General features: G+C 42.5%; 1 protein-coding gene across 1 annotated transcript in view; it reads left to right on the forward strand.

Annotated features, from left to right (window-relative positions):
* Positions 1-13,169, forward strand: part of FNDC3B (fibronectin type III domain containing 3B) — a 237,014-nt gene that overhangs the window by 195,933 nt on the left and 27,912 nt on the right. The window contains exons 22-23 of the mRNA XM_068145019.1: positions 2,695-2,975; positions 11,904-12,116. Of these exons, the coding sequence (XP_068001120.1) occupies positions 2,695-2,975; positions 11,904-12,116 (494 nt within the window). The remainder of the gene's footprint in view (positions 1-2,694; positions 2,976-11,903; positions 12,117-13,169) is intronic.

A 13,169-nucleotide genomic window follows, 5' to 3' on the forward strand; every position in this document is an offset into this window, starting at 1 on the left:
TCAGATACTGGAAGGCCACAATAAGGTCACCTCGGAGCCTTCTTTTCTCCAGACTGAACAGCCCCAACTCTTTCAGTCTGCCCTCATAGGAGAGGTGCTCCAGCCCTCTGATCATCCTTGTGGCCCTGAAGTTCACCAGTGATCCATGCATTACTTTCTGGAGGGCTTAATCCTCTAGATTTATTCTGTGTCTTATGTGGAGAAGAATATTTTATAAGGTATACTGGAACATTTAAACAATTAGCTGGGGGGGGGGGGGGGGGGGGGAAATATCCAAAACCCCAAACAAACAAAATCCAACCCAAAATGAACCACAGTAAAAAACAAGGGGGAAAAAAAAGTATGTATAGCAGACAAAGAGGGCAAGTAGTTTCAGAAATTTTAAGTCCTTTTTTCTTCCAATAAATAGGAGAGAATTATTATTCTGGGGGTTTGTCTGTTAGCAGCTTTACTTCTAGAAAATAAAGATTCCCCAAACTGCATTTACACTGCCTTCTAATAAAGACACAGATTGCTATCTCAGCCTACAGTAACTCAATAAAAAGAGAGAACTGTGGAATCAAGCATGTATAACTGCAGGGCAGATAATTTGTCTTTACTGTTGCTCAACTCTTTTTTTCTTCCTTTTTTTTCCCCCCCTGTAATGAATATTCCTGAAAACAATTGTGGCTTCTGCAAAAGGAAATATCGTGTCATTTGTGGGGGGAATTATCTAGGAAGCAAAGAATGAAATTCCCATCAGTTACAATGATGAGATTGTCCAATAAAGCAGTTAAAGGCACCACTGCAAATAAATTGCTTGGAGCAAGACACAGATTGCCAAACACTGGTTTAGAGGCAACACAAATAACGTCGTTGGCAGGCCACGAAACAAAGCTCACTTTTAACAGCTCTAGGAGCGCTTCACTAAATAGAAGATGTCCCTGGAGCAGGATTTGTTTGGAAAGGCTTTTTAAAGGCTGACAAATCTAACTTTATTATCTCTTTCTTTAATTGAACCAAATGCCTCCTGGCAAAACAGAACATGGCTCTGTGTTTGTGTTATGCATAGCAGAAATAAGTTATTCGCTGCAGTTTAGCATAGATAGGAAATCAAACAATTGTTTGACGTGTCCTTTTCTTGACATCGTAGTTCTGCTGGCAACACTTGTAAGCCCAGGTTTTCTAAGGAGTTGTAATCTAGTGGGAGACTCTGGACTCCAAATGTGAAGGAAATGTGGATGGTAGATGATGCTGGGCAAGATCAAAGGTGCTTTTGAAGGTCTGTGCCTTCTGGATAGCCTCTAGCTCAGCCTGAACCATAATATGCTCTCATAAGCTCTTTGTGTACCTTGTGAGCTAGCAGGAGTAGCATGCTGGGCTATATCAGGAGGGTACCAAGCATCAAGGGAAGGTGGTATTGCCCATTACATGCCATTCATGAGAACCTGGAATACTGTGCTGGGTTGTATCAGGAGGGTCCCAACCAGCAGATCAAGGGAAGGTGGTACTGCCCATTACATGCCACTTACGAGAACCTGGAATACTGTGTCAAGTTCTGCTCCAGGCAGAGTTTGAAACAGATGTTCAGTCCAGGTGTAAAGAAGAAAAGTTAGCACTGTGTGGGCAACTGAGGAATGTGACAGTGGTCCAGAGGAACTGTGCAATCTCCATCCTTGGGATTTTTCAAGACTTAACTGGACAAAAGCCTGAGCAACCTGTTCTGTATTCAGCTTTGACTCTACTTGGAGTAGCAGGTTTGACTAGATGTGTCCTAGGGGCCCTTCCAGCCTGCACGGATCTGTGATTTTGTGCACAGGAGCTTACAATAATCCTGAGTAGGTAAAGCCAGTCATTTCCTGGGCCATTCCAGTGCCACATAAACTCTGGTTGTTACTGGCTGAGCATCAACTGATAAAACATCAGGTCTGTACAGCTCTGCCATGTTGAGCTTGCAATGACAACAGCCTCTGTATTTGATGAGTAGAAGTGGGCCAGATTTTGAAACTTGTTTCCCACAGGGATCCTGGATCTGAGAGTCAAGATGAGAAGCTTGATAGTTGATTGCTCTCCTCTCTTGTGGAAAATACAGAGCTATGGGCTTTGGTGCAGTGGTTTGCTGGTGATTTGTGACTTCTGAGGAAATCTGAGTCATAGACTTAACACCATGCTGAGTTCCTATATTATTATATCAGAAACTCTTCAGCATGACAGCATCTATCTGTTCTTTGAGTTAGGAGCCTGTTGTTCCCAGCAAGCCCAATGTCCCTTACATCTGGGATACTCTGCTTGCACAAAGCATTTGATGTTGCACTCTGCGTGCAGTATAGTGAGGATTTTATAGAGGGAGGTTCAGCAATTTCAGGTAGCCAATTTGCTGGACAACATGATCTCACCTGTCACTGACAGCATGGCTGTGACATTTTCCTTTACTAAACAAAGTTTGCTGCTGCTGAAAAGGTTAATTTTAATTAAATAGCTATTAGGGAAAAGAGAAATATACTCCAATTTATCTGAGAGATGCTCCTGAGTAACAAAGGAAGATATAAATTGCTCTAGTATAGGTGGAGTGTATGAGTCATGCTTTAGAGAATAAGCCAGAGGTGCATATCCTCTGAAGAATCCATGCAACTCTTCCCAGGCTGCACAGTTGATTATCATGAACTCAACAGGCATAGGAAAGAACATCCAAAGTATTTTTTTTCCAACACACAGGCGATTAACCAGGCAGGGGCCGGACCCTACAGCGACCTGGTGACCTGCCGGATCCCCGCCGCAGTGCCTGATGCGGTCTCCACCCTCTCGGTGCTGGAGGATGAGCACGTGGATGCCTGTCAGCTCTCAGCCTCTGTGTGCCTTGTCCTGAGCTGGGAAGAGCCATGCAATAATGGTGCCGAGATCACATCATACAACATCGACCTGGGGGATGTCAGCATTGCAGTAGGAAATGTTACCAGTTACATCATCAAGGATTTGCTTCCAGAGACCTCATACCGGTGAGTACAGGCTCTTGGATGTGGTAAAGAGCACTCAGGGTGAGGTCACACAGCTTCAGTTTTACATAGGGAATGTTTATGGCATGTCAAGGAAGTGAAAACAAAGAACCACCAACCTAGGGAGCACAGAAATCTGCACTAATTCCTTCATGGAATGAAGTACAGTAGTTCACGTTCAAATATTGCACTCTCCTCTTCCCACTTTTTTCCTCTTTCTCCTCTCCTTGCCTTATCTCTGACTTCTCCTTTTGAAGTTGCTCTGCTAAGGTAAGGTTACAGTAGGTAAATAAACAGTAAAAATGTGAAATAACTAAAATTAGAAGGCAACACCATGTCTTTTCAGGTGCTTAGCAGTGCTGTTCCAGGGGTTGATGCTATTAACTGCATTGATCCCTGTGAGGAGATAGCAATTTGCACACAATGAACTTTTATTTGTTTACCTGCAGCTATTTTTTTGTTTCTAGCTTACAGAGATGAATTAAAAGATAATCTGAATGTAAAACCAATTCCCTTATATTGCCTCAGTATCAATTTCTAAGTGACATTGCCACAATTTTGTTATTATTTTAGTGTTCAGGCTTATATGTTGGTTTTGTTGGTTGTTTTTTTCCCTAATAGCTAATTAGAAAAGAAAAAGGCTCCATGCAGGCAGTGAACAGCAGTGCAGCAGAAGATGTGACAAAAGAAATTCTATTTTAAGTACTGTTCTAATAAAAACTGAAACCTGACCACACAGTCATAAAATTAGACATGGCACAGAACCTTCTCTAGTATTTTTCTGTTTCTCTTTGTGTTAAAGGTCACAATCCAACAGGTCTTGTAGAGTCTAAATGAAAAGCTGATTTTGTAGATTCTATCATTTACCCAAGAAGAAGAACAACTTGCAGCAGGTGTACAAATATCTGTACTAGAAGTTACTTAAAGCAAGGAACATCTATTGCTTGCAGTGCCTTTGTACAGTGGCTCCAGATCCTTGCCTAGAATATCTTGATTTCGAAACCAAAAAGATGTAGATTTATTAAATACAGATATTCCTCTGGCAATCTGGGGGGGGAAAAGAAGGTGAAATAGGAATTTGGTGATTCAGAACCCTTCTGTCCCATGCCACTTACATCAGTCCAGGAAATAGGACTGTGTGGTTGCTGTCCTCAGTTCTTTAGTTAGCTTGTGATGCTGTCATCCTTTTTGGCAAAGGCAGCAATGAGTTCTGCTGTGTTTATTTAAGATTCTAATTTTGTGGTCAATTTAAGCTAGCACTGCTGTCAGAGGAAGCCTCTCCTTGTATTGTCCCCTCTTTTGTAGCAGCTGTCATACCATTCCAGACTGGGAAAGCTGGTCTTGTTGAGAGCTAAAAGTACATTTTACCTTGTAACTGAGTAGAGAGAAAGATAGTTTAAGGTGTTTGTGAAAATACTGCATGTGAGTAAGCTGAACAGAGCTTTGAGCCAATTCAGGTTGCTGTTGTCATGAATCTCCTTCCATTCCCACATTCTCCCACTTTTCTCACTCTTTGCCTTGCAGAAGCACTGATGCTTATGTGATCTTGCTATAAGCCCGGCCAAGGAACAAATCTGACTGAAGTATAATCAAAAACCTAATAAAAGTCACAAGAAGTTGAAGAGTTTGTCTGTTGACTGAATAACCACATGTGGAACTGCATCATCTTCAGGCAGTCTCATACTCCCTGCTTTCTCCTCTCTTGTGCAGTCAAGATTCAAAATAGCTGAAGTGAGAACTTTGAGCAATACAGCTAAGACAGCCAGCCTGGACTATCTAAATTTTTCACAGAAGTCTTTCTTCGTTTCTTTTTCTTCTTTTTTTTAAGCTGGTTCTTGATTGTCTATAGCTTCCTTTGGGGAAAAAAATTTCCTCATGTTTCCTATGCCTCAGTTTCCACCTATTACTCCTTGTTCCGTCATTGAGCATCACTGAGAGGAGTCTGGCTCCATCCTCTTGGCACTCACCCTTTACATATTTATAAACATGAATGAGGTCACCCCTCAGTCTCCTGCTCTCCAAACTAAAGAGGCCCAGCTCCCTCAGTCTCTCCTCGTAAGGGGAGATATTCCACTCCCTTAATCATTCTTGTGGCTCTGCGCTGGAATCTTTCAAGCAGTTCCCTGTCCTTCTTGAACTGAGGCTCTTCATTATAGTCATCCTACATTCTTGTCCATGAAGCTCTTACAAATTTTTTTTTCATGGCAGAAGGAGTTACAGTGAGCTCATACTGGATTTTTAGGGGTTTTTTGCATTCTTATTTTGTTATGTTGCAAAAAGCACCATACTAAACCGCATTTTTAGTCAAGGAATCTGCCTGCCGCTGATCCAAACTGAAAGGCTAAAACACAAGCCTTGACTGCAACTGCTCTAGATATTGTTGCAAGACTAAGTTCCTACCAAAAAAACCCCAAAAAGTATTGCGAAGAGCACAAACAAGTGGATGACTAATCAGAAGCAATAATATAGGAAGGCACTTTTCTTTAATAAAACAAGAGAAAGAACCCCCCACATCTTGCCTCTCATGCCTGTCAGAGAAGACAGGTGACTGCAGCTGAGTTGCAGAAGCACCTCATCTATAGTTTAAAGTATTTTTCTGCTAATAGAAAGACATGTCAGAGTGTTGCCTGTTGTTAACTCTTTCCTTGATATTTCTTCTTCAAGCTTCTCTTGGCACTTGTCTTTCTTCAGGGAATATCTGTGCCCTGATGAATGTGTCTAAGAAACACATTTATCAAGCTGTATGCTAAGAAGTGGCAGATGTTTGACCTCCCTGTTTTAATCAGAAGACACTTTCAGAACATCACAGACCTCATTCTCTGAACTTATTCACCAGTGGTTTTTCTTTTCATGTCAGCTTTGTTTAACTCAGCTAGCTCTTCTCTCTCTCAAGTGTTTATTCCCTGCTGTGTTTAAAAGCAGGGAATATGTTTTCATCCAGGCCTTGTTTTTCCTAGACTAAACAAGCCAAACACTACTGGGTTGGAGACTATGAACTCTCTTGCCAAAGCTTCAGCAGATACTCAAGTAAACCAGCAAAAAGGGCCTACATGTTTTCACTGCACTGGGATTTCACTGTCAATGTTTTTTGTTTGTGGGAACCCAAAATTGAAAGCAAATCTAGGTTATTGTGGATCCACCAAGTCCAAGACTGAAAAGGAATGTTTTACATAGCAGCGTGATTCTAACAGCCTTGTCTATGTGTGTCCACCCTGTTGGAATTGTTAGCTTAGGTCTGGCATTGCTCTGCTGCTTCTGGTCTGCTGCTTCTGCTCTGCTGCTTCTGCTCTGCTGTCTGAGAACAGCCACACATGAGCAGCTCAAGTAGACAGTGAGCTCTGGGCTTTTTCTGGAGGTGGACTTGAAGCTGATGAGTTTGGTAGTTTCTCATCTCCGTAGCAGATCCAGCCAGCATGCCACAAGAAGGATCTGCATCTTAAAATGCATTCAAGGCAGGAGGAATGGGGACATGCTTCTGCTGAGCAGCTGATGGCCAGTGTAGGGTTGATTTGAGGAAGACTTCTCCAGTGTCAGACAGACCAGCACTCCTGTGGCAAAAAGCAGGTGCCTTGCAGAAGCACTCTGTAACCGTCGTTAGGTGAGCAGCTGCGGAAATATGTCTGAGAGCTCTGCAGTCTCTCTGCTTTATTGACATAACCACGGAGCTCTGGAAGCTCTGATTATACAGTAATGATACCTGGACTGCTTTTCTGTGAACTGATGTAACTAGAAGTGAGTTAATAAATATTCCACAAGAAGTAAGGGTTCAACTGTAACAGAAATACCAATTTTCTGTTACACTTTGTTCCCGAGCTCCGCTCAGTGCTTTCTGTAGCTAATTGTGCTGTGCTGGTGAGATACTTCACTGCAGAACAGCTTCTGATTTTGCAGAATGCCTATTTCCTTCTGCACTTACTTAGTTTACAGAAAAACATATTAGCCTTATTAAATTTTAATAGGGACAGTTTTAATTTGGTTTAGGAATTACAATTCCAGGTATTTTGAGTTTCTAAACTATATCAAGGAGAAGATTTACCAAGACGGAGAGGGAAGAATGCATGTGGATGCTCAAGTTAGCAGCGCTTAAGTGGCTTATAAATTTATGCTTCAGAGTGTAAAACCTTGTTCCAGCCCTAGGGGAGTGCAGTCTGAGTGGAGATCTCTGGGGCTGGCTTGCCCTGGAGGCTATATGTGATTGTTGTCCATTATGTTGAGGCTGATGGTGCTGGAGCATTCTGCTTCTCCCCTTCTTTTGAGGTCCATGGCATTCTAACTCCCCCAGGTTTCCACAGGCACTTGTATTACAACTGTTGGCATTCCAGTTATGGGAACTAGTGAATCAAACTCTTCTCATGTCAGACTCCTAAGATTAATTCAAAAGTGATTTTTCAGTTTGTTGGAGTACTGTACAAAGCATTTTGTGACCAATCTGAAAATAGCATCCTGTTTAGAGTGTGTTTTATTTTCCTGGGTCAAGAGTGTGGTAAGACAGAATGGTCTGTTAAAGATCTTGTAATGGTTTCTAAATTTGCCTGCTCTGATTTTCTCATTTTATTTTTTTCCCAAATGTTTAAAAGATGCAGTGAGAGATAATGTGAGAAGGAATACAAGCACTGCTGGTGTAAGATCTGCAGAATTAGGCACTGTCCCTAAATGCAATCTTCACATTTTCAAAAAGCCTACTTTCAAGTAGTGATTGTCAGCCTGTAAAACCCCCTTTCTAGGTGATTGGGGCATTTCAGCTTAGAATCCATTAGTGACAAACTTGAAAGGAATTCAGGGAATGAGTTTATTGCAAATACTGCTACATGTCTACCACTTTACTACAAAAATTAAGAGTTTGTTTTTCCCAGTATCAGTTCTGTACAGAGCAATTGGTTTCCACTTAATTGTGTGAGTTCTCTTGCAGTGGCTGTGGCACTTAGCTGAAGGAGCTCAGTGTGTCACGGGCTGTGGCAGGGACTTGACAAAGCACCTGAGCTGCAGGAAAGTTGCTGCAGTACAAGGTGTTGTCCCACCCACCATATGGTCTCCCTCCTCCAGATAGTCTTCTTTTCTCCCCTTTCTTTTCCCCTTAGAATAGAATAGAATTAACCAGGTTGGAAAAGACCTTTGAGATCATTGAGTCCAACCTATCATCCAACACCATCTAATCAACTAAACCATGGTACCAAGCACCCTATCCAGTCTCTTCCTAAACACCTCCAGCAATGGTGACTCCACCACCTCCCTGGGCAGACCACTCCAATGGCCAATCACTCTTTGAAGTGAAGAACTTCTACCTTCTTTCTTCTCCTCTTCCATGTGGGCATTTCTAAGACCTGATATCCATTGAGGAGACACTGCTGTGGTTCAGGAGGTGAGAGCTGGGTCTGGATTACGCTGCCACGTGCACAGAAAACCGAAACTAGTTGTCTGTGCATGTCTTGACAAAGCTCAGTGCCTGGAAATGATAGGGGCAGCTTACAAAGAGTTTTACATGGTGTAATCAGAAGAAAAAAGGCAGCCATGTCCACTCACATTGGTCAAGTAAATCGTTCCTACTTTCACTCATCTGGAAAGATGCCTGCCTCTGTTTTAAGGCTTAAGATTTTCCAGAGTGAGAACTGGTGTTGGTGGGTGTGTGCACATTAGTGTGTGTCAGAAGGAGGGAGCAAGAGCACCATGCAGCAGATGAAAGCAACACCAAATGAGGGAAGGAAAGAGATGCACTTTTGTGCCAATACCTGGCAAAGGGAAGACAAGCAAATGCAGATACGTGGTCATGCATATGATAGAAACCACATCCATCAGCCTCTGCTTAGGACATGTGATGCGGTGTTTAAGAGAGATTTGCTTCATTCACTGCTTGTTGTCAGATGTGAGAGCTGCCATCTGGAGCCCTCAATATAGGAAGGACATGGACCTGATGGAGAAGGTCCAGAGGAGGGCCACAAAAATGATCAGGGGCTTGGAGCACCTCTGCTACAAGGACAGGCTGAGGGAGCTGGGGGTGTTCAGCCTGGAGAAGAGGAGGCTCTGGGGAGACCTAATAGCAGCCTGCCAGTAGCTGAAGAGGGCTACAGGAAGGATGGAGAGAAACTGTTTACAAGGGCCTGCAGTGACAGGACGAGGGGCAATGGCTTGAAACTGGGGAAGGGCAGATTGAGATTGGATATCAGGCAGTAGTTCTTCACTATGAGGGTGGTGTAAGACTGGAACAGGTTACGCAGGGAGGTGGTTGAGGCCCCTTTCCTGGAGACATTCAAAGTAAGGCTCAACGAGGCCCTGGGCAGCCTGATGTAGTTGGGGACGTCCCTGCTGAGTGTGGGAAGGTCAGACTGGGTGAGCTTTGGAGGTCCCCTCTGGCCTCAACCATTCTATGACTCAATGAAAAGAGTTAGAGTTATGATGCTTCAGGACCCGAGAGGCTTTGTTGTTGTTACTGTGACTTAGGATAACACCAAATAAAAGCAAGAAGTCTATGTAGTCTACAACATGTTGCTGTAATCAGTCTACAGAAAAAAAAAAGGGGGGGGGGAAAAGTAGCAGCATTTTGTAATGTAGCTGTTTATGTGGATAACTTGCCAGGATCCAGGGAAAATTCAGGCAGTTTTCACTGCTGTTTTCTTACTGCTAAGACCATGAAATATTAATGTAATGACTTTCCAATCTGAAGCACACCAGTGACATACAATAAAATCAATGCCTATATTAATTACACTTCTTAAGATACTAGAAAAAGCCTTTTGTTGTTTTCATATCAAATGCTTGTATTCAGCAGTACCAGAGGAAGCTCCCACTAGATCTTAGAATCATAGAATCAAGCAGGTTGGAAAAGACCTCGGAGATCATCAGGCCCAACATAATGCCTCAGACCTCATGACAACTAAACCATGGCTTCAAGTGCCACATTCAATCCTTTTTTGAACACCTCCAGGGATGGTGACTCCACCACCTCCTTGGGCATCACATTCCAGTGGCAAATTACTCTTTCTGTGAAGAACTTTCTCCTCATCTTGTGCCTAAACTTCCCCTGGTGCAGCTTGAGACCTGGCTACAATCTCATTTCAGGTAGTTGTAGAGAGCAATAAGGTCTCCCCTGAGCTTCCTCCATCTCCTCACCTTGCTTCATGCTATCTAGTCTTTGGGAGGGAGAGGGTGAAATTACTCTTCTGTGGTGTTGTAAAGTGATTAGGGTGCATTTCCTGAAACCAGAAGGAAAGCTAAAAGGAAAAGCAGCTCCACATCAAGCAATACTTAGTTTACCCTTGTTAGTAGGTAGGTCAGTAAGCAAAGGTTCAGCCTTACACATGACTTTGTAAACACAGTGTATTCTTACAGCATGCAATTACTTTGGCTGCCTAATCAGTAGATAGAGCTTTAGATTTTTGCGGTGTGCTTATTAATCATTTAACCCTTTTTGTCCTTGAAATAGCAGAAGATGTGGTTTGAGGGTGTTGGGTTTTTTTAATGGGGAATATTTGGTTTCCCTATCCCTTTAACTCTACTCTTTTTCTAGTGGTAGAACTGATAACCTGCTGTTCCAAGCAAAATAGTTTTTCATGGGTTGTTTATATTAAATTAGATCACTTTATGTACTTGGCTTTCTCTTTCCCTGAAGCAGGCAGTCAGAGGGGCGTATCAGGTTCTGCCTTTCTCCCTCTACCACCTCCCCCAGGTACTTCTGCCTTCATGGTGGCTCATTGTTTTGAGAAGAAGCAACACTTCTTGTGAAGAGTATGGTGGAAAGAGAAAACACTAGGCTGTTGTGCACAGGATTTCCAAAGTAAATGGCATCTGTCCAGCTATCTGAAGTAGGCTGAACTATCCAAAACCCCACTTAGCATGCCCATCCTGTTTTCTCACATTTTCTCTTTAACAAACTTCTGAAACCTTTCAGGCTCATCTCTACCAAGATTCCTACTTACTCAGTCCTCAAAGCTCTTTAGGAATGTGTGTTTCACTTTGTTGTTATGATGATGTTGTTGATGTTGCCATAGTAAAAGACTACTACTCTACACTCCTTTCTGCAAGCAGATTGTCACTCTGCAAATTGTTAAACTAAAGCACAGGCATATAAGAGAACCTGACAGGGCAGAAGCCAGGAGTCATTATCTTACTAAAGAAATAGAATTGAGAAGACTGGCTCAGTCTTAATGTTTCCAAGTTAAAACTTATGTGAATAGGTAGGTGGTCTGCTTTTGTCTTCTAAATGCCCTTAATGCCATTTGAATGGTTCATGAGCTTTTGTGCATCTTGTGAGAGTGACTTGAGTCCAGCTTTATTTGAGCTCATAGGTAGTTCACTGATGGTTAACGTTTCCACAAGCTGTGTAAGATGTGTGGAAGGTTCATTAATTTAACCCTCTTAGCTCTTCCCAGTTGTTTCAAGTACTTAAATGGTGTTCTTCATGAGATGCTGCACACACTGGAATAATCCTGTTCTTTGCTCTTCAGAGATATTTGCCAGCATGGAGATGGGTTTCATGGCAGTGACACCAGTGCTTTCACTTCATGATTTCACCTAAATTAGTCCCTGATCTTTGTCAGACAACCACAGCACACTTCTGCATTTTATTTATTCATAGTTAAACACTACATGTTTTCCAGGTTGCACTTGCACCTGTGCTGCTGTCCCTGGTTCATCTGGCTAAGGAGACTGCCATCTGCTTCTGAGGCTGCTTACCCAAATCTTTTCCCCTCTGCCTTACTTCATTTCTTGATACCTGCACTGCAGTTTTTACCAAGTATTACCAGCCTGGTTACATCGTATGTTTACAGAGCCTTTCACTTTGCCAGAGCACAGCACTGGGAGCTGGGAGCAGGCACTGTGGTGGTGATGGAGCAGTCAGGTCCAGAAGGCTGCTTTGTTTCTTGAGACTTTCTTATACCATGAACCTCATGAAAGCACTTCACTTAACATTTACTGGCTTTTTGTTGTTCCTTTTAGGATCAGGATCCAGGCTGTCAATGAAATTGGAGCTGGACCATTTAGCCACTTTATTAAAGCAAAAACCAGGCCACTGCCACCATTACCTCCTCGGTTAGAGTGTGCTGCAGCAGGTCCTCAGAGCCTGAAGCTGAAATGGGGAGACAGCAGTTCCAAGCTTCATGCTGCCGATGACATGGTCTATATCTTGCAGATAGAAGACAGAAACAAAAGGTAAAACAAACAAAACTTTTCCTTGTGTCAATGAAAAGGAATCCTAGCTTGTCACAATGCAGCTCTGAATCCCCAGTAAGAAAAATACTGTTTTCCTGATTGCTTCATACCTACAAACAGGCACAAAATACTGTTTTAAAAGGCTGTAGTCTGAGCAAGTTATGTAACAAAGCTGTCTTAAATTGTGGTAGAACATCTGAAATTGTAGCAAAACCCTGGCCTCTCTGCCAGTAAAAGTTAATACCAATTTTTATGGTTATAGTGCTTTATCCTTTGGAATACATAGAACAAATATATTACAGCCAACATGCTCTGTGCATTAATAAAATGGTTACAAAATCAGAGGTCTAGGAGAGACAAAACTGAGCAGAACAAAGTCTTTTGGGCAACATGATGGCCAGGGTTTTACAGCTGTAATATTTTGAAGCATTAGAAAATATGAGCTTGGCTTCAGCTTGGTAGCTGCAGAATGGTGATGAGATCAGGATGCAGAAGAGCTCATCCCACCGTGTTTCGCTTCCCTAAGGCTTTCTGCAGAGCCATGAGAGCTTTCAGTGTGCCAGAAAGACAAGAATTAACATTGGACAGTCAGTGCTCAGCAAACAGCATTTCCCTGTGCAAGCTTCATATGGGAAGATTTGATAATGTACCTCCCATGTTGTGATCAGATACTCAACGAAAAAGGGAAGGAAAGAAAGGCAGTTCTGTGAGTATTGCCTAACAGTCTGAGCTCTTCAATGAATAAATATCATAGATGGCTCATAATTTACTGAGAAACATGCTCAGCTAGTTTAATTAGGTAAAATAACTGACGTATCAAGTAGATAATCCTTAGAGAGCTTCAGTACAGATCATAATTTGGTGTAAATTACCATGATTCCTTCAATTTAAATAGAGCTGTGCTGAGTTTATGCCAGCTGAAGGTCTGGCCCAGAAGCTCTAATTGTGAGTAATAAAAGCACCATGAATAATGCCTAAATACCTGCCAGTATCTCAACTGTATTGATGCAGAGAGGGTATATGCTCCCCTGTATTAGAACTGAGAGGTGTCCA

The sequence above is a fragment of the Melanerpes formicivorus genome, unplaced genomic scaffold (genome assembly GCF_026170545.1).
Source record: "Melanerpes formicivorus ecotype bairdi unplaced genomic scaffold, bMelFor1.0.p_v2 SCAF_12, whole genome shotgun sequence".
NCBI classification, from domain to species: domain Eukaryota; kingdom Metazoa; phylum Chordata; class Aves; order Piciformes; family Picidae; genus Melanerpes; species Melanerpes formicivorus.